The sequence below is a fragment of the Podarcis pityusensis genome (assembly GCF_964106645.2).
Source record: "Podarcis pityusensis genome assembly, chromosome: 5".
NCBI classification, from domain to species: domain Eukaryota; kingdom Metazoa; phylum Chordata; class Lepidosauria; order Squamata; family Lacertidae; genus Podarcis; species Podarcis pityusensis.
The window spans coordinates 60,802,480-60,823,726 of NC_138032.1; the positions used below are offsets into that span (position 1 = coordinate 60,802,480).

General features: G+C 43.3%; 1 protein-coding gene across 2 annotated transcripts in view; it reads left to right on the forward strand.

Moving 5' to 3' along the window:
* DPYSL4 (dihydropyrimidinase like 4) overlaps positions 1–20,670 on the forward strand; it is a 33,772-nt gene extending 13,102 nt beyond the window's left edge. For both annotated transcript variants that reach the window (XM_081007197.1, XM_081007196.1), the window contains exons 6-14: positions 83–163; positions 5,110–5,178; positions 6,158–6,278; positions 7,074–7,230; positions 8,765–8,906; positions 10,961–11,131; positions 11,748–11,927; positions 15,612–15,783; positions 18,666–20,670. In XM_081007197.1, the coding sequence (XP_080863323.1) occupies positions 83–163; positions 5,110–5,178; positions 6,158–6,278; positions 7,074–7,230; positions 8,765–8,906; positions 10,961–11,131; positions 11,748–11,927; positions 15,612–15,783; positions 18,666–18,757 (1,185 nt within the window). In that variant the 3' untranslated portion in view covers positions 18,758–20,670. The remainder of the gene's footprint in view (positions 1–82; positions 164–5,109; positions 5,179–6,157; positions 6,279–7,073; positions 7,231–8,764; positions 8,907–10,960; positions 11,132–11,747; positions 11,928–15,611; positions 15,784–18,665) is intronic.
* Positions 20,671–21,247: the final 577 nt, after the last annotated feature.

The window sequence follows — 21,247 nt, forward strand, 5'->3', positions numbered from 1 at the left end:
ATGCAAACTATTGTTCAACTATGCTTTGGTTGAAAAACATAAGCATTATCAGACTCCACCATTTTTCTTTCTTTCCTGGCAGATGTATGAGATATTCAGTATTATTCGAGATCTGGGCGCCATTGCCCAAGTACATGCTGAAAACGGAGACATCATTGATGAGGTAGAGTGTTTATTTATTTCATTTCATTTATGACTCACTGGCCATGAAGCATCCCAAAGCATTTAGCAATTAAAAAATCAGCAGTGAAAAAAATTTCAAATCCAATTCAGTTAGAAGGGTGGTTGGAAAAGAAATGTCTTCAATAGGTGCTGAAAAGACTGTAAAGACAGTGCCTGTCTGATCTGTAATGGGCACAAGTTCCAAGGGGCAGGTGCCACCACACTAAAGGCCCTGTTCCTACATCATGTGGAATGAACTTCCTGATGAGATGGTATCCACAGGAGACCCTCATCTGCAGAGTTCATTGATTGGTTGGGTGTATAAGGAGCGAGATGATCTTTTAGGTATCCTAAAAGGTATCCAATCCATCTGTAATATGTTGAGGATAATGGCCTACAGTACAAGTTTGTACTTTATCAGAACTTGATTCTGGATCAGGCTGTGTGTGTGTGTGTGTGAGAGAGAGAGAGAGAGAGAGAGAGAGAAATGGGACCAACAAAAAGTAGCATATGGCAGTGCATAGGAGCAGCCATATTGATTCAGAACAATGTACCCTCCAATCTTTGGGCACTTTTTCATGGCACTGTGGAAAATGATAGCATCTATATGACAGCTAGGCATTTGATAACATTTGTTTGCCACTAACTACATATTGTCTGCCAAGTTACAATTGTAAAAAAAAAACAAAAAACATACAAAAGTTTAAAACAGCAACAAAAGAGTAATGCAACTTTATTTGCTACAAGTGTTCATACTGCAAAACGATAAAGAGGATGAACCCAACCCTAGCCAACTAAAAGATGAGCACCACAGCAGGCTAGAGTATCCTCATACCATGGGAACATGTGTGTGTTGTCCTTTCCATGTGTTTGCTGTGAGAAACATTGAACATAGTTCACCATGGGAAAGTGGCATATAAGTACATGAAATCTATTAAGGATCTTCCATGGTAAACAGTTTAAAGTAGTTTGTGTGTGGTTGCTGATGCTTGTGTCTCAACCTTGTGTATTTAAATGCCAGGCACCTGAAACTTCAGAGAGAGAGAGAGAGAGGGAGGTGTGTGTGTGTGTGTGTGTGTGTGTGTGTGTGTGTGTCCCACACCTATATATACATACACACATACAGCCAAGGAGGGGTTGGGTTTGTGTATCTTCCTTGTTCTGTTTTACAGAGATCCTTAATATTCACCCCTAGGGCATTCTTAAATTACACTGGGCAACAATTTTTTACTTTTTGAATGTTGTCTAGATTTCTACAACTGATTTAGGGTATTTTTGCACTGCTGAATCAGGAAATGGCATCCGTTTCTCTCCATCAGGTCAGGTTTACTGTAAACTGAATGGTAGGCATTGATAAAGGTAAGTATAGGTAAATTGCATGTTGCTTCACCATTTTTCAAACTTCAGGGCTTGAACTTCCATTTCTTGGAACTCCAGGAATGCTCAGCGGCAGGGAGGTCTCTCTTCAGAGTCCAACAGTAGTCAGCCATCATGACTGCGTCCCAGCGACCCTGATACCTGGTCTCCATCTCTTTCATGTCCTGATGGAATCTCTCCCCCTGCTCTTCACTCATTGAACCCAGGTTCTCAGGAAACCGGTCCATATGTGAAAATAGGTAGTGCATCTTAACGCTCATGTTGCAGCCCAGGTTTCTGAAAGCAGTCAGCATGTTGTTGACAAGTTCTGCGTAGTTTCTGGCCTTATTGTTACCAAGAAAGTTCTTCACTACCAGAACAAATGCCTTCCACGCTTCCAGTTCCACTTCGTTCATTGAGTTTCCAAACTCTGGATCTCTGATGAGCTGACGGATCTGAGGACCATCAGAGATGCCAGCTTTCAACTTCTCCATGGTCAATCCTGGAAAAGCCTGGCACAAGTAAGTGAAGCAGTCACCATTCTTGTCCAGAGCCTTGGTGAACTGCTTGATTAAGCCGAGCTTGATGTGCAGCGGTGGGAAGAGTATTCTGTCTCTGTCCACCAGAGGGTCATTGATGACCTTCCTTTCTTTGCAAGGCACCCATTCCTCCCGCACAGGCCAGTCCTTCTTCGTGTAATGCTGAGCACAGTCCCTACTATCCCACATACACAGAAAACATGGATACTTGGTGAAGCCAGACTGTTGTCCCAAGAAAAAGTTCACCATCTTCAGGTCAACACAAATAAACCACTTATGCTGATCATAACCAATTTTCTCCAGCACATACTTCACCGCTTCATAGTTCTCCTTCAGTGTACTCAAGTGAGCCAGGGGTATAGAGGCAAACTGGTTGCCGTTGTGTAGCAGAACACATTTCAGTGATCGCTTGCTGCTGTCAATGAACAGTCTCCAATCTTTGGGTTCGTACTGTGGCACTCCAAGCTTTAGCAGAAGCTGCGCAATATCTGCACAGTACACCAAGTCCTTCTCTTCCGAGAAAAAACGGAGGTACTCTTGATGCCTGTTGCGGAAGAAGCTGATGCGAGCACTGTCAGAGAGGAGGTTTTTTTCCTTCAATCTGGATGCCAACAGTTCGGCAGAGTCCTTTGACAAGCAGAGGTCACAAACTAGATCATTCAACTCCTTTTGGGAAAATGGATGTGGAGCATCATCTTCAAGAACCACTTCTTCTTCATGTCCTTCAACACTGGAGGCATCTTCGTCACTAATGTCAGGAAGTTCTCCGAAGATAGGCACTGGAATTTCATCACAATGAGCTACAGGACGACGTGCTGATTGAAGATCAGGATACTTGAGGCTGCTCGGGTTCTTTCTGTTGATCCCAGTCACATCAACAGCGCAGAAGTAGCAGTCAGTGACATGGTTTGTCGGCTCCCTCCAAACCATGGGAATTCCAAAGTTCAGACTCCTCTTGCCATTGGTCCACCCACGTAGAGTCTCGGTGCATGCCTTGCACACCATGTGTGGCACCCAAGCTTTATCCTGGTCACCAAGTTTAATACCAAAATAAGCATGGTAAGCAACTTTATGCTTTGGCGCACCAATTTATGGAAGATTTTGAGGTTTTATGGCTTCAAACTGATCCCTTTTCGACATAATCACCCAGAACTATCAGACCTGAATACTTCTTGTCATTAAAATAATCATTTCCAATCAAAACAATTATTCGACATGGCATTTTACCCCCACCAACTTCTTCTAAAATGCTCCACACAAGCGTACATGTGAACAAAAACGTAAAAAAACGACATGTGGCCATAGCTCAAAAACTTGACCTGATTGAGCAAAACCAATGTGATTTTTGGATTCAGCGCATCAGATTCGTCCTAAATCAACTGAAAAAATGCAGACAACAAATTTGTTGTTGACCAGTGTTATCATCAGTTGAAAAGTTGGAAGCCCTTCTGAAGATATTGATCTGCTTGGGATTAGAGAATTTTTGTTCACATCTGACATCATACTTTGATCCAAAGCAGATAGGTATCACCAGAGCGGGTGGTTGTTTTTAGGGTTTTCAACATAGTTATTAAAAAACTATGAAGGGTGACCTTCAAGTGTATTTGCAGGCAAAGAACAAAAGCATGGAAATAAATGTCTCCAGAGCACTTCAAGGACAGAAAACATTTACCTCTGATTGCAAAAGATTAAATGCTCTTGAAATTACCATGTAGCGATTTACTGCCTGTCAGAATATAACTAGTTATTCAGAAGGCTTACTTACCGCTTTGTACAACAATCTTCTGAGAAAGTGATTTGTAATCACTAAAATACCTCAATAACAATAAATTAAATCCAAGTCTAACCTTGACTTGGCCATTGTACTGCAGGCTCTGGTAGCTGCCAGATCGGATTATCACAATGTTCTCTACAAGGAGCAGCTCTAGAAGTTATTTGGAAACTTCAACTGGTCTAAAATGCAGTGGCCAGACTACTGGATAGGGTCCCACTAAGATCAAATATAACACCTATTTTCAAACAGCTGCATTTGTTTGCACGCCCAATTTAAGGTGCTCATGTTAGTCTGAAAAGCCAACTCAGGTCCCAAATACAGTACCTGAAATAGCATCTCCTTTCCTACAGTCCTCCTTGAGTATTAAGGTCAGCAGAGGGGGTCCTCTTAGTTTTTCTGTATAAACAAACTTCATAATACAGCTTTCAGAAAACACTGAAGATGCTTATCTTTACCCTGGCTGTTGATTCCTGAGATGTGTATTTTTTTTCCAGGACCCTATTTTAAATTTTTTTTAAAAAAATTATACATAGCGTAAAAGCTATAGACATATTGCATGGGTTCAACTTGTTTGTTGTACTAGCAGAAGCCAGCATGTGTCTCAATAGCACAACAGGACTTCTCTCCTCTTTCACTGCCACCGTGCATCTCCCAAACCTCCCCAAATCTGGTCAGGAGAACTCCTAGAACAGTACATGGATGGAGGAGCAGGGAGATTATTCCTCCTGGCAATGCTTTTTGGGCTTGGTTGGTCAAATAGAAACATAAATTTGCTTTCCATGAGCCCAAATCCTTGGAGAAATTTTTTTGGACTCCATCAACACACTTCGTTTTGATGTTGTTTTTAATGTGGATCATTCAGATGGAACAAGGATGTTAGAAAGATGGGTACTTATTATACATATTTAATCAGCTAGAATTATGTATCAGAATTCTATTTTTAAAAATTCTTCCTCTTTTGGCATCCTTGATATATTTCACTTGCCTTTTTTAAAGAATGGTTTCAGGAACACCCCCACACCCCCACTGCCACCCTAAGACAGCATAACAGTAGGATCTATGTTTAGACTTGCCTTGTAAACTACCAAACAGAGAGTTGCAGAAGGCAAATGGTTATGCTGCTGAGTTGCACATATAGATGAGGAAGTTAACCGCTCTAATTGTCATGGATAATACATGGTTGTGGTGGTGTTTTTAAAAAGATAGCATTCTAAAGTTTCAAATTAGATTTTTGCACCTTTCATTTATTGCTTCTCCCATATTTCTTCATTTATTTAGGAACAAAAAAGACTTTTGGAGCTGGGGATTACTGGTCCAGAGGGTCACGTTCTCAGTCATCCAGAAGAGGTAATATTAAGTAGGTCCCCACAGAATTACTGTCAACTCTACTCAGTAAAATAAAATTGGGAAATACCATTGAGGGTTAAATTCACACGTGAAATCTCTTTTGCCGAGCCACGTTCAGACTTCACAAAGCCTTCCAAAGTCCCCTTTTGATAAGAGAGGGATGCCCACGCTTAAGCACTGAATGTCACATGCAAGAGCATCATGCACTACAAATTATTGTAGAGCTACACTATTTTTGAATAAAATCCTGTAAGTGTTTTGCTGCAGTGAAATTAGCATCAACATAGATAAGATTAATGAAACTGTATCTTTCAGGGCTGGATTATAGGTTCTGCTCCAGATGTTGTTGGACTACAATTCCTATCAGTCTCAGCTAGCATGATTTAATGGTCTCAGACTTAGTTATAATGAGATGATACCCCACAACATCTGGAGGACACCATGACGACGATCCCGGTGTAGCTTATAGATTTTGACACTTGGTGCTTTTGCAATCTGAAATGAGACTAAAAGGATGGTCCATGTGTCGTTATATAAACAACACCACTTCTGCTGAGTTTTACTGTTCTAGATGGCTTCTAGGTTGCTTGTTAGGCAGTAAACCCCCTTCAACCCACCAGGAGTTGCTTCTGAATAAACATGCATACTCTTTCAGTTATGTATTTATTTACGCATTTATTTGTTTTTAAAACCACATTTGAGTCTCTTCCAGTAATAATTATTGTCTGACTGAATTATTCATATATTTGAAATCAATCAATATCAGAGGAGACATAATGCTAGCTTCCCCACATTTCCCTGTAACTACAGTTTTCCTGTAAGTGCAGTTGTGAGTGGGGTAGACTTATGAAGAACAAGTAGAACAATCCATCATAACAGAATCCTAGCAGCCCTAGCTGTTGTTTAAGCTCTAGGCAAGCTACTTCAGATGAAGCAGACATTGTAAAGTAAGTATCTGACTGTGTTCATGCTTCCAAAGGTTGAAACGGAGGCCGTGTTCCGTGCCATTACAATAGCGAAACAAGCCAATTGCCCCTTGTATGTCACAAAAGTCATGAGCAAGGGGGCTGCAGATGTCATCGCTCAAGCCAAGAGAAAAGGTAAGTCCTGTTTCACGCTTCCATACTGATGAGGACTTCCTGTCAAGTCAGCAGTTTTTGAACAGGGAAATTAAAATGCCCAGACATTTAAAATGATGGTAGATAGCAGACATTTTTCTCCAGGAGATCAAGCAAGGACCGCGAGTGGTGGATTCAGAATATCTCTCAGGCATAAACTTGACATTCTTTCATGTCGTTTGAGCATCCTTGGAGGTGACAAACCTCTGGAAGTGTTGCGGACAACGTCCTGTCCTGCTGTCAGAAAATCTTTGGTTGCATTCAGAAGCCTTAAGGTTAAGAAATGTCATCTTCTGTGAAAGGTCTTTTGCATGGTCTTGTCTTGAAAATCCCTCTTGAGATAGGTTTGTCCCCAATACTCTGTTCTCTTTCACAGTATCTAAACGGTATACCTGACATTCAACCACAGACACTGGAATTTACTAGCACAAGATTTTTAATCAACCTTTTGCCCCTATATTTTCGATTGGGAGCTGTGTGTGTGTGTGTGTGTGTGTGTGTGTGTGTGTGTATGTATATATGCATATCTAAACACCAGTCTCATCTCAAGGGAGTCTCAAGTTAAGACCAGGGAAGCCAAATTTCTAACATTTGAATATATATGCAGATACAGCATGCTTGTTTGTTTCATATACATTTTTCTGCTTCCAAAGGGGTGTGCATATCACACATTTTTGTACCATAGGATGTTCCTGGGTGGGGGAGATGTGGGGCAGCTGCTTTTGATGGCAGCAATGTGCATACTGCAGTGGTGGTGACTGTTGATTGTTTGTTCAGGCACAGTTGTGTATGGAGAGCCAATTACAGCCAGTCTTGCTACAGATGGCTCTCATTATTGGAGCAAGAACTGGGCCAAGGCTGCTGCCTTTGTGACATCTCCTCCCATTAGCCCAGATCCTACAACGCCCGATCATCTCACTTCCCTCTTAGCATGGTAAGTCCTAAGAACAGAATGACCTTTCTCTGGAAACACCAAATAACAGACTGCAGCTCAAATGTGATGGTTAGCATGAGAAGAGCTAGCAGCTGTCCTGGAATAAGCATCCGAAAACCTCCTTATTTGGACCTGGCTTCCCACTATGCCAATATTCCTTTCTCCCTCTGGATTGCAACCATGGTGGAGAATGTCAGAGCTGTGGGCGTCTCTCCTCACCACAGATGCCACTAGCCTCTTGGAAGTTTTTATAGTCTTTATTTACAGTATTTACAATGGGTCATTAGCACATCGTTCATCCATCAGAGTCACTCAGTTCAGATCTCTGCTGAGGCCTGCTTTTGCCCCTCAAACAGCTCATAAAATGGTGAGGTCTCCCACCCCATAGTTCCGCCCTTCTCTTTACCACAGGCCTTCTCTAGGGCAGTCGTAAATTTCCCCCCTGATTCTGAGCCTGAGCTTAACCCCTGCGTTCCCTGTGAACTTTCCGTCTCCCCAGCCCTTTCTGGGCTTATTCCAACCGCCCTCTCCTCATTGCCTCCCTCCCCCTCAGGCACCTCGTCCACATCTTCCGCTCCCAGGTCCCCCTCCCTCTGGGAAACTTGAGACTTCTGGTTCGTCCCTGACAGAGAATGTGTTCCTCTCATTTCCATATCATTTGCAGATGGATTTTTTTTTCTGGAAGCAAATAACCTGGGAATGAGCACTAAACTGGCACAATATCCCACTATGGTTCCAGAAGTGGCTTTTGCATCATATATAACTCAAATATCATGTGGAAATTAACAGTCAGGGGAAAGTTGTGAAAATGGAATAAACTGCAGCCTTTGACTGGGACCTGGAAGACCAGGGTTCGTGGCCCCCAATCACCCATGAAGCTCCCTGGATGACACAGGGCCAGTCACTGCCCTTGAGGCTGCGCTACCTTACAGGGTTGTTGTGAGGATTAAATGGGGAGGGGGAGCCACTTGAGCCCTTTATAAGAAAAGTGGAATATAGATATACTACTCATACTGTTTTTAAAAAGGAGTGTGGCTTTATATGTTTGTTTTCCCCCATACCGTGGCTGCTAGTCCTGCATTCCTGGCAACTTTTTCTACCTTTTGCAACGTGGCTGAGGTTAGGAGTCACTGAATAGATTGGTATCTCCCCTCTTCGCATAGAGGCCAAAACACAGCTTCTCCCCCCCCCCCATTTTTTGTTTAGAATTTAAGTCACTGTGACATTCATCTTGTCACTTTGTACTGTTGAAGTCAGCACAGTAAAAAATATGGCAGAGTCAAGGTTGATTATGAATATAAAGTTGACAGTCTATTTCCTCTACTGCCTCTGTTCGCCTCTATTGTAACCTCTAAGGAATCATTTTGAAAACCCACCAGTTCTTTATAAAGTTTTATTAGCTGTTTGTTTCTTTTCAACTTACAACAAATCAAAATCACCCCAGATTTTCAGACTCGGTAGGAAAATATTGGATAAATTGGCTTATGCAACCATCAAACCATTTCACTCTTTGCTTGCCATTTGTTTTAATTAGTGGGGATCTTCAAGTGGTTGGCAGTGCTCACTGCACCTTCACCACAGCGCAGAAGGCCGTCGGAAAGGATAACTTCACCCTCATTCCAGAAGGAACAAATGGCATTGAAGAACGAATGTCGGTCATTTGGGAAAAGTGTGTGGTGAGTCAGTTCAGCAGAATCCAGTGTGCTCTGAAAAGCAAAGGATGCTGACGTGGCTTGAAAGTGTTAGATATCTCACTGCATTGTATTGGCTAAACCAGCAGTTTGCAGTGTACCTAATTTGCACTACAGAAACACAAACAAAAACCCAGCTGCCCTTCAAAATTCACACTTCTCTGAACTTTGCAATGCAGTTCTTCAGCTGCGTAATGTGTACAAACATGCATACACTAAAGTGTTTATAGAAATGCACATCTTAGTGAAAATAACCAAGAAAATGCACTATATTAGGGAGCATTGCTTTTCAAAAATGCGCACTTTAGGCAAAAATGCATATAAACTGCTTTGAGTGTTTGTTTGTTCTTTACAATCAAGCAATATATAAAAGTTATAAAATGAAATAAATATACAATGAGAAATTCACACTTCAATGCTGATAAATCTTCACGGGGACTTTTACAAACAAACAAACAGATGCAGAATTGTGGAGAACTGAATTTAAGATTGAAAACAATGAGAAACATGAGAGAAACGAAATGGAAAGATTTGCCCATCCCTAAATGAGTAGCCATCACTTTGCTATCATAAGATAAGAATCAGATAATACCGTATTTTTCGCCCTATAGGATGCACTTTTCCCCCTCCAAAAATGAAGGGGAAATGTGTGTGCATCCTATGGGTCGAATGCAGGCTCCTTGGCTTCAGCGATAGCAACACGAAGCCTGCTCTTTGAGGCTGGCGGTGGGGGAAAGCAGCGCTTCCCCCCACCGCCAGCCCCACAAGCTGGGGGGGCAGCGGGAAGGCACGTGATGCCTTAGCGCTGCTCCCCGACCCAGCTTTGAAGCTGGTGGAAAGCAGTGCTTCCCCCCACCGCTAGCCCCACAAGCGGGGGGGGGGCAGCGGGAATGCGCGTGATGCCTAAGCGCTGCTCCCCGACCCGGCTTTGAGGCCCACCGCCAGCCCCCAGCCCCACAAGCTCGGGGGGTAGTGGGAAGGCACGCGACGCCTTAGCGCTGCTTCCCGACCCGGCTTTGAGGCTGGCGGTGGGGGAAAGCAGCGCTTCCCCCCACCGCCAGCCCCACAAGCTGGGTCGAAAAGCCCGCAGGAGCCGCGCAGCCTTTAAAGAGTGCGCCGCTCTTGGGGGCTTTTCCCAAAGGAGGGAGAAGGGACTGACTGGCCGAGTCAGTCCCTTCTCCCTCCTGTGGGCTTTTGCGGGAGGTGGGGGAATTCCGCCACCTCCCGCAAAAGCAGGGAGAAGGTGTTGGAGTAATGCACAGGCTGCGTGCAGCCTGTCCGCTGCTCCCAGAGCTGCGGGGGGGGGGATCATATTTTTTCCCTTGATTCCCCCCCCCCCAAAAAAACCTAGGTGCGCCCTATGGGCCGGTGCGCCCTATAGGGCGAAAAATACGGTATCTATAATTTTAAGTGATATGGACTAGAGGGACCTGTGGCCTTCCAGATATTGTTTGACTACAACATCCCTTCATCCCTGGTCTTCATCCCTGACCATTGACTATGCCAAGTAGGGCTGATGGGAAACAGCTTCTGGAGGTCTGCAGCTTCTCCACCTCTGGGAAAGAGTTCAGTGCTGAGTTTTATGAGCAGTCACCTCCTAATGCCATCAATAGACATGTACCATCCCTACTGTCTATGTCACAGTAAGAATAGCTGTGTTGGATTGAACCACCTTGATCCACCTGGTTTAGCATCCTTTTTCCACCATTGGCCAGTTGGATTTTTCTGGGATGCTTGCAAGCAGGGCATGATAGTAGGCAGCCCTCCTTTTTCACTTGTTCCCAGTATCTTCAGTACTTCAAAGATAAGTAGTTTTTTCCCCTTCTCATACAAGCTGCAGTATGAATTACAAAGGAGCTCAGCAAGGGGGATAGATTTGTGATGAGATGACAGATTAAGGCCAGAGACTTTAATCTGTTTGCCTGAATGTAATACTTGTCAAATGAGCATGCTTTCCACACCCCAGAGGTCTATGGTTTTCAGATCTCTCTTTCTGAAATCCCCCTCTCCCTTCTTTCCCTCTTTCTGCCCATTTGCAGGCAACAGGGAAGATGGACGAAAATGAATTTGTAGCAGTGACCAGTACAAATTCAGCAAAGATTTTCAACTTCTACCCCAGGAAGGGACGGGTTGCTGTGGGTTCTGATGCTGACTTGGTGATTTGGAACCCGAAAGCTACAAAGATCATCTCTGCAAAAACTCACAACTTGGTAAAAGAAGAACTCACTGCTTTTACCTTTCTTCAGCACATTAGAAGTTTCATCATTTATAATGTTGAGCTACTAATTAGCTGTGATAAAATGTAATCCAGCTAAGGTTGCTAGCTTGTTTTCCAGCTTTGCCTTTAACTGTGGTTTGATCTGCATGCATTAGCAGGTGCTCATGTTTATCTCCCAAGTGATGAAAAGTGTCACCTACAAAATGCTGCAGTTCAAACTATTATTAATGCTTGCAAGCAGGTGAGGTAGAGCTTCCCCCCCCCAGTCAGCTGACAACCTTAGATCCATCAAAGATTGAACATTAAATTTCACCAATTTCAGTAGAGTTAGTAATGTGCTATGCAGCCAGATCCTATTTGTGTTTACTTGCATGTAAGTTTCAGTGAGTGCCCTATGTATACCTTGGAAGCTGTGCATGATCATTCAAAGCCACCTGGAGATTATGCACATTGACCAGGCCGTGGGCACCACTTCCCGTTTGTGTGCAGATTTTCAATTGGCATTTATGAACATTCGGCATCCAACCCACCATGGTGACCCTCTGACACTTACCTTTTGATATAATGCATCTTGAAGCTGATCAAGAATCTCTTGTTGGTTTTGCCAGAATGTAGAGTACAACATATTCGAAGGAACAGAATGTCACGGTGTCCCTACGGTGGTGATAAGCCAAGGGAAGGTTGTGCTGGAAGATGGGAACCTCTTTGTCACCCAGGGCGTTGGTCGTTTCATCCCTCGAAAGACATTCCCTGATTTTGTTTACAAAAGGATAAAAGCAAGAAACAGGGTGAGAACATTTCTGTACATGAAACTCCTTCCTTCCCATTGCTGATGAAATGCTTCCTTGTCTCTTGGAGGCAGTTGCAAAAACTGCTGATCACAGGATCTGGAAAGAGCTGTTCAGTATAATCAGATCTACTGTGCAATATTTAAGCAGGTCTTTCTGGAATGTAGCTGTTAGGGCTTGAGAATGAAATCCGGCATATTTAGTAGTGGATTTTGATGTTTTTCATATTGGGTGTTAAGCTTAGATGATGGCTGAAGGTGAAAACTAGGTATGAGAGTTGGATTTCCTAAATGATTCCCTCTCACCTTATTGCTGCTTTCACCCTCATGCTATGACTTGCAGGGCCATAAGTGGATTGCAGCTGTGACCTGGAATCTCATATATAAGAGGGTTTTGAATAGTTAAGACAACTGATAAATCTCAGAGACAGAATTGGCACAGCTAGGCAGACATTTGGCCGGAGGCTGGGCATGTCAAAAAAAGTTCAGTCAGTGTTCAGCCAATGGGTCATAAACTGCCCTAGATATGTACAGACTGATCTAGGATAATCTGCATCCTCAAGTAGGAACTTCATGACAGTCAATGAATCCTCAGTTCCATGAAAAATACCTATACTTAAAAAAAATAAAATGAATCACTATAGAATGATTGTATCTTGTAGCAAGTTTTCAGCCTCTTCCACTTCCTTTCAGGAGTCTAATCCTTCAAAATTCTAAGAATCATTAGCCCTTGAGGTAGCATAGATGAGAACTAGGTAAACCTTGTGGTACCCTCCACAAATGTTTCCTACCTGTTGATCCTCACCAAACTGTGTTCTTGAACACTTCCTCCTCTCCCTTTGCACCCAGCATGGGACAGGAGCCAGGAGTCCTTTCTCCTCTCCTGCCTTCAGACGCTCAGTTGCTTACTTTCTCTTTTGTAGAAACCATAGCTTGTGGTTCAGTTTGGGCCATTTTGTCCTCTAAACCAGTTTTGCAAACTACCTTCAAACTATGGTTTGCAATCCTGGTTGGAAAGGAAAGTGCAAACCATAGTTTGCCCATTTAGACATAATGGCAGGATTCAGTAACTGAAGTGAAACACATCAGTAGATGAGGGAGTTTGCAGGCACAAGGCTCATTCCTGCGGTGACCAATCATGGTTTGTCAAATGGTATTTCTTATGGACAGAGGTGGACAGAACGTACTCCTGCAGAATGGGACTGTGGCCCAGGAATGCCTTTAAGGGCAACCAACCAAGTTGCCTGCTACCACTCTTTGTAGGACTCTTTCACTCTGTCCGTAGCATGAGGGCCATGTGGTCAGGCGTTATATTGAGCATTCAATGTCAGTAGTTGCATTACTACTGAAATTTCAAGCATCATAATAAGCATGAACAAGTGTGGCCTCCAACATAATGTTGCAGGGTATCCTCCCTCCTAAAAAACAGTGCTGTGGTGCAGGATTAGTCTTGGCAACCATTCCCCCCTCAAGCAGAACATTCTGCTCCTCCAGCCTCTGCTCTTTTAATCTATTTTTTTTCCATTTTCACTCTATGAGCTGTGGCTACTGAGCAGGATTAGTTCTCATTGTGCTATTTTGTGGGGGAACTTTGCCCCCCAGGAGAACTTGTTCTGTGGCAAAGCTGGGGTTCCCTGAGCATATTGATACCTCCCTCCTGTTTTTCAATGACCTCATTTTGGCTGCAGCCTCATGGGCACCCAAACCCCTGAATTCACTGTTAGGAGTTGCAGTGTTATGAATGGAGCAGACAGGCCCAGTTTGGATATTGCAACTCTCCCCCCCCCCCCAAAAAAAATCCAATATTGATCAAGACTTCTGCATGGACTACTTGACCCTTGTGGTCCCTTTGAACTCTACAATGCTATGATTCATTTAAACGTTACTTATTGTCAGGGTTGCCACAGTTGACGTTATAGCAAACAGTTGCATGTACATGGCATACAGTAAGGAGATAAATAGGTACCACTCCAGCAGGAAGGTAGATGGCATTTCCGTGCGCTGCTCTGGTTTCGGTGTTCCATTGTGCCAGAAGCGGCTTAGACATGCTGCCACATGATTTAGAAAAACTGTCTGTGGACAAACGCCAGCTCCCTCAGCCTGTAAAGCGAGATGAGCGCCGCAACCCCAGAGTCGTCCGCGACTGGACTTCACCGTCAGGGGTCCTTTACCTTTAAGGAGCATTTGAACACAACTTCTTCTATGTGCAGTGCTGCCTTGGAGAAGACCTTTTGGTGGCCTGCATGAGTGAGTAGCAATGCCCCACCTGGTCCTTAGCTCCCTTTACATGCACAGTTGGGTGCTCACAATCTTCCAGCACACACCTACCTCTGTGTCTGTGGGAAGGTTGCCTGCAAGAGAGCAGGTTGGTTGGTGGTTGGAACCTTCAGTGTATAGAGTGCGCACATGGAAAGAAGTTGCTTCAGGGCCCTGGATGATACCCTTAACCTTCAGTAAATAAATGCTAAGATTTATGCACATTACCTACTTATTTGGTAGGTTGCCTGGAAAGTAGCTACCATTTTTTTTATCCATAGGGAGCTATATATTGAGTCCTAGCTTTACCTGCCTCGTCGACTCTTTTCTTATTTTTTTACACACATTTGGAAGGAGTGAAATGGGGTGGGGGGGAGGAAGAACCACTCATAACTCTGTCAGATTCTAGCCGAAAACACTTACAAGTCCTGTAGGCTACCAATCAAACTGTGTTTGCGTTGTACGCGAAAGATGCAGCGCCCTCTGTCATTTTTAATTATCCCAGGAATGAAGTTCTCAACAAAACATACACTTCCATTTAGGCTGAGCTGGAGGTTTGCAAACTCACCCGTAATTGGGCTCCAAATAGGGCAGTCAGTGATTGCTCGTGATGGTAATTCATTTGGGCAGTTGCCTTTGATACTCAAGGCGCTTATTCCGATTGTCTACATTCCACTCCTTGCCCTCCTGTCTAACAATAACTTCCTGGAAAGCAAGCATTAACACAGAATGGAAGAGCATCAGAGGAGCCCTGCTGGATAATCTAGTCCGGCATCCTGTTGTCCAAGATGCCTGTGGGAAGCCCAAAACTGGGGCACAAGTACAATGACCCCTTCGTAGTTGTTCCCAGCAACTGGCAGCATATTGCCATCATGACTGGTAGCTATGGAGAGCCTCCATGAATGTGTCTAACCTCCTTTTAAAGCGAAGTCCGTGGCCCTTGCCACTTCTTGTGACGAATTTCATAGTTTAACTGTGTATTATCATCAGCAGCACTATAAAATATGTCTGTGTTTGTGTCAGTCTGGGTATATAGCCATCTGAAAAGTGAACAACAGAGCAGAAATACTTGTTCAAAATGCAAAACGCTTCCTCTTTAAAAGGTCTCTTGTGACAGCATTTCTGTGCATATGCCCAAGGCCAAACCATTACTTCTAGGTAACTTCTAGCATGTGTGAATGATACTCCTCAGAGGAAGAGTAGCTCTAGCTAACTTCTTGTAATAATGTTTTGTCTTGCTCCTTTGAGATCTGTCCCATTACAAGGAGAAAAGCGGAGACAGCTGTACTGAGAACACTTGGTCAGGAGAAAATAATAATACTATTAACATTGTTTTAGTGACAACCTTCAAACATTTGGTCATGAATATACCCAAGGAAAACCAGCAAACATTCAGTCAACTGTGATTCTCCCTCTTACTTTTTTATAGCTTGCAGAAATTCATGGTGTTCCTCGTGGGCTTTATGACGGACCAGTTCACGATGTCATAGTAACTGCTAAAGCTGTGGCCCCAACTCCTACCTCAAGAATAGCTACCTGTTCAGGCAAAATACAGGTTCCTCCCATCCGCAACCTACATCAGTCAGGCTTCAGCCTGTCTGGTAAGTTGATTTTTTTTTTTAAGGGGGTGGTACAAAATAAACAGCAAATTCACTTGGATAAAGAGAATGCTGACTTAAAGGGAAGCTCCCATTTTGTTGACACATTAACCAAGGCCCAGATCTGGGTCACAACCTGAAGCCCATTCCAGATTTATAGTACTGGTATCTGTACTAGAATTTAGGGGTTGTGTTTTCTGCTGTTGCTACATGCTAGGCATAAAATAAGATTTGAATTAGTGACTGAACTGATGTGACTGCATCTTAAGCGCTTCATTTGGCATGGCTATGTGGCCTTTTAAGGTGGCTTGTTGCTGTTTTTATTAATCTCACACTTTGGTACCCAAGACTAAAGGCACCTTGCAATGGTGCACAAGCACTTTATCTGCTGCAAGCTAATCTACATTCTCTGTACTGCGTTGATGACCTAGCAGTGCCTTTTGGTGAGCATGCGTCCAGTCACACCAGTGAGTTGCATAGTCAGTCTGTGGCCTAGTACTGTCACTTGGGTATGGACTTGCATCCTGTGGCTCCTTCCAGGTTGTTGGGCCCTAGTACATGACACTCCAGTTTGTGGATCGTTACTCACTTTGCAAAATTCAATTTTTGAAGGCGAGTGCCTTGTTCAACGGGACGCGGGTGGCGCTGTGGGTTAAACCACAGAGCCTAGGACTTGCCGATCAGAAGGTTGGCGGTTCAAATCCCCGCAACGGGGTGAGCTCCCGTTGCTCGGTCCCAGCTCCTGCCAATCTAGCAGTTCGAAAGCACGTCAAAGTGCAAGTAAAGTGGATAAATAGGTACCGCTTCAGCGGGAAGGTAAACGGTGTTTCCATGTGCTGCTCTGGATCGCCAGAAGCGGCTTAGTCCTGCTGGCCACATGACCTGGAAGCTGTACGCCGGCTCCCTTGTCCAATAAAGGAAGATGAGCGCCGCAACCCCAGAGTCGGCCACGACTGGACCTAATGGTCAGGGGTCCCTTTACTTTTACCTTTACCTTGTTCAACAGTTTTCCTTTGCACCTCATTGACTCAGGTGCTGTGCTGCTGCTGCCAAAAATAGCATTCATGGAATGGGAGCTTCATGCCTGCTTGGAGAATGTTTAAGACAGGGGTCGGCAAAGTTTTTGTGGCTTGGGCTGGTTCATGGTCCAGCAGACGCCGCGGTGGGCCGGAGTGTGTGCCCATGCACAAATGCTATTTCCGGAGCAGAGGAGGCATGCGCAGCTTCCCATTGGCTGTAGGAGCTTCCTGCAGCCAATGGGAAGCCGGCCAGCGTCGCTGAAGGTGGTCCCCGCTCTGCTCGGTGCCACTTTAATCCGGAGCATGGGAACCGACTGAGTAGGCAGCGGGGGTCCCTGAATGGGCGGTGGGGGGTCCATGGGCCGGTTAAACGACCCCTGGTTTAAGCCCCCTTTCCAATTGGGCTTGCTTACTAGCTTGCTTACTAGCGCGCAAGGGGTGGTACAAATGGAGCACTGGATGTGCAGTCCGTCGCCATGGTTGTATGACAACCATGAGAGGGTAGGAGAAGTCAGTGCCTCCTCCAGAAGGGCATCACTTAGCACTAAGAGAGGCAGGAAGCAGGGTGGGGCTGCCCATTGCATGTTCCACACTGGGAGATCACCTAGCACTCTTGGGCTTGGGACAAGGAAGGGGTCCATGAATGTACATTTGTGATATGGAAGCAGCTGGATATGTGGGGTGAGGGAAGTTTTTTTTAGCCCAGGCCCACATCCTCTGGGGTCCACACACCAGAGTCAGATGGGGCAGGGCTGGAGGCAGAAGTGGGTGGAGTAATGAATGTAAATTTTAATTTTGTACAATAGCTTAGTTTCTCCACACTTACACATCCCTCTCTCTCCTCCGGGAAAATGAGAGGCATTGTCAGGGATACATTATCAGCAGGCAAAAGTACTCAAGGAGGGAGCAAAGCAGGGTTAGTAGAGAATGTGGTCTGGGGAGATTCCTAAGGGCCAAGTGGGGAGGATGGGGGTTTCATTTGGCTCCTAGACTTGAGGTTCCCTGCCCTCTGGCTTAAGTAGCACTTGTTCACCCTGAAGATTAAAAGCCTGCGGTTTAGACAAAAGAGGACCTTCAGTGGCAACCACTATCACTCCCTAGATTTTAGAAAGTGTCTTACCTTTTAACCTCTGTGTGCTGCTTAGAGCATTTTGGGTGCTTCGTAAGTCATAAACAGTAATAATATATTTCCTTTGATCAATGATGTCATTATTCATTCCAGCATGCTGTAATTATTTTGGATCACATTTTATTTTAACTCAATCCAAGTGTGAAACTCTAGAAGTGTTTAATCTTCTTTTAATCCTAAATGCTTAGCTATTAAGAGCTGTTCGAAAATACCTTTGGACATGGTCCAGACAGTTAAGTACTTTCAGACTTTATTAATTTCAATGGGGGAACTGAAGCGCAAACATAAATCTCATCCGCTGAAATTAACGTGCCTTTAGAAGTGCTTAGCGTCGGCCCCCTTCATTTCCTTATGTTCTTATAAAGGAGCATAAGATTTCCTATCTTTAGGAATTAGCACATTATGGTTCAGTTTTCAAAGGGCATGATTCCAGTGATACATGGCAAAATTCTCCATGCTACTTTTCATGATAAATGATTGTGCAGTAATAAATGTAAAAGAAAATAAAACATAATATAATATATAATATATAATATAATTAATATAATATAATATAATATAATATACTTGATTTGCATGTACACATTCCATTTCCTGTGTCAGCATGAACGAATCTTCATAGAAATACTCTTTTAACAATCGCATGATGCTCATAATAAGGCTGTGTTGTATTAATGAACACATTTCTTGATTTACCTATTTGTAAGCATTCTATTGTGTGCCATTTTTTCTTTTAGGATCTCAAGCCGATGACCATGTTGCAAGACGTACTGCACAGAAAATTATTGCTCCCCCGGGTGGACGCTCCAATATTACATCTCTGTCATAATGATTCAATATTTGATCCCTATGCAGACATAACTGTGATTAGATCTAACTGGGCATGATCAGGCACATTCAGGCTGCAATCCTACACCCATTTACTTGAGTGTAAGCCCCATTGAACTTGATGAGAGTTACTTTGGAGTCGATGTGTGTAGGAGTGCACTGCCAGAAACACTTTTAAGTCCCATTGCTTGAATCATAGCCTATTGAAATCAGTGGCACTTGCCCTCTTTTCCCCCTGTTGGGGCAGATAGTTTGTAGAAGTGCGTTTAACATTCCTTTAAAATTACTGTATCGTTAAAAGACTCTGCCTTGCCTACACTCCCCAAGCACCTCTTGCATTACAAACGGCGATCACTGAATCCGTGATTCTTAAGAAGAACCTTTTTAAAAGTGACCATGTGGATATTTAACACTGCCAAATTAAAGGGCTTGGATGGGACTGCACATCCCAGGAATATGAAAACGATTTGCCTTCTTACTCAGGATAAAATTCCCCACCGTTTCTTCTTTCAGTGGAAAATGAGTGCACCCCTCCCCAGTGTATAGATTTTGTCAACTGTTTTAAATATATCCTCCAATTTTCAGCAAATCTCCAGAGACATGCATGTAAACATGTGACCTTCTAGTGAAGTACTTTTAAATTCTGTTCAGCTGAACTGCTAGTTGTGTGCTAAGTTACAACCAAGGCATACCTGAATACTTTTCAATTTCAATTTTGAGGCTTTCTATCAATAATCTCTGCTCTTTCTACAAAAATAGTTTTTACTGGAAAGGAATCCTTGTGCTATTTTAACACAAGCAGCTTATTCCTATATTTCCTTTCCTTTTTCTTTTATACTGACAACATGGAATACTCCCCTACCTTGCTCCTGTGCAGACATAATGCTGAACTTGGATTTGTTTTGACCAAGCTTAAGTATTAAGCCATAGGTTAAGGACTGGCCACAAACTAGGAAGTGAAAGCAAAATTTGACATGGGTTTTTTAACCACGATTTGAATCAACCACAGTTGTGTGATCATTCCCATGTCAAACAAACCATGGTTGAGAGCATCTTCCCATCATTACAACACCTCTGCTTGCAAGGTTGACAAGCAGGTTTCACTGATATCTCTCTGCACTTCCCCTTAGCTCACTGAGTCATAGGTTCACTGTGGGATCTTAACAAGAATTAAGGCAACAAACCATAGTTAGGTGTTATGTCTACATGGGCCCTTGTGAGCCTCAAACTCACTGCCAACATCTTCCTGACCCATAGGACTCCTTCATCTGGTAAATTGCCATATGGAAACCACTGCTCTAAATTTTATAGCTGCAATTTCACCAGTAACCATAGATTGAGCCACAAATGGCTTATGACTGACATTGATTGAAAATGTCTATAAGATCTCATTGGTAGATCCTTGAACATAATTTTAGGAACCATTGTCACTCAGTATCGTTGTGACAGCATGGATATAAGAAATACAAGTGTGGTCTGATTGTTCATGAAATTAGGTGTCATAGTGTCACTTTAGAACTGGTATAAAACATGCATCTAGACTTTGAAATAATAATAATAATAAGATAGCTGAATTTCTGGAACCTGGACACAATTGTGTAAGTGCCAGTGTGTTCTTAGTCTTTTGTTAGTCTTGGATTTTTTAAAAACAAATTATTTATACAGGTTTTTTTTCCCAAGTACCAAGTGTAGACCTTCTAAACCAGAAAATAGGTGTATCTGGAGGTCAGCAGCACACCGTGAACTTTTTATAAAACTTATAACAGGTTTATTATATTTAAAGCTATGTACAGCGAAAGTGATCTTCTATATTCCATATCATTCCATAAAACTATGCTTGTGACTCGTTTACACAAAACAACTTGTTTTTGTTCAGTTTTGTTATTTACATTCAATAAAGTTTCTTCGAAATCAGCTAAATGATAAGCCAGATGAATGATTCTGACCTCTCTTCTACTTCATATTGATTGGAGTTAAGGTAACCTCTGCATAATTGGTAATGACTCAACGCCCGTTGAAATTAGGGGTGGACCAATTTGATGGGTCCTCGATTACTGGTCTCTTTTATTTATATTTTGTACTGCTTTTGGGTTTTCCTCTGAAATGTTTTAATTTGTGACAATGAGGTAAAGAAAAATCATGTTTCCCCATTACTGTCTTGGCATGATAGAAAGAAGAGTGGTATAGCGTCTGTCCCTGACCGCACAAATCAGCTGTGCAAAAAGGGGGGGAGGGGATGGTTTTCCACAGAAGATTTATCAAGCTATAAAAAGTGTCCTTAGATCAGTTTTTCCTGGAAGCACCAGGAAACACGGGCAAAACTATTCATCCCTTCGGAATGAGAACAACTGTTATCCGCCCCCATTTTGAATTAGCTTCATGATGTCATTACATAGCCAAGTACTTTTGGGGGCAGTGAAACAATACAAAAAATAAATAAATACCACTACTATCAAGTTGACCATATGATTCCTGATTGGCTGGGCTCCTC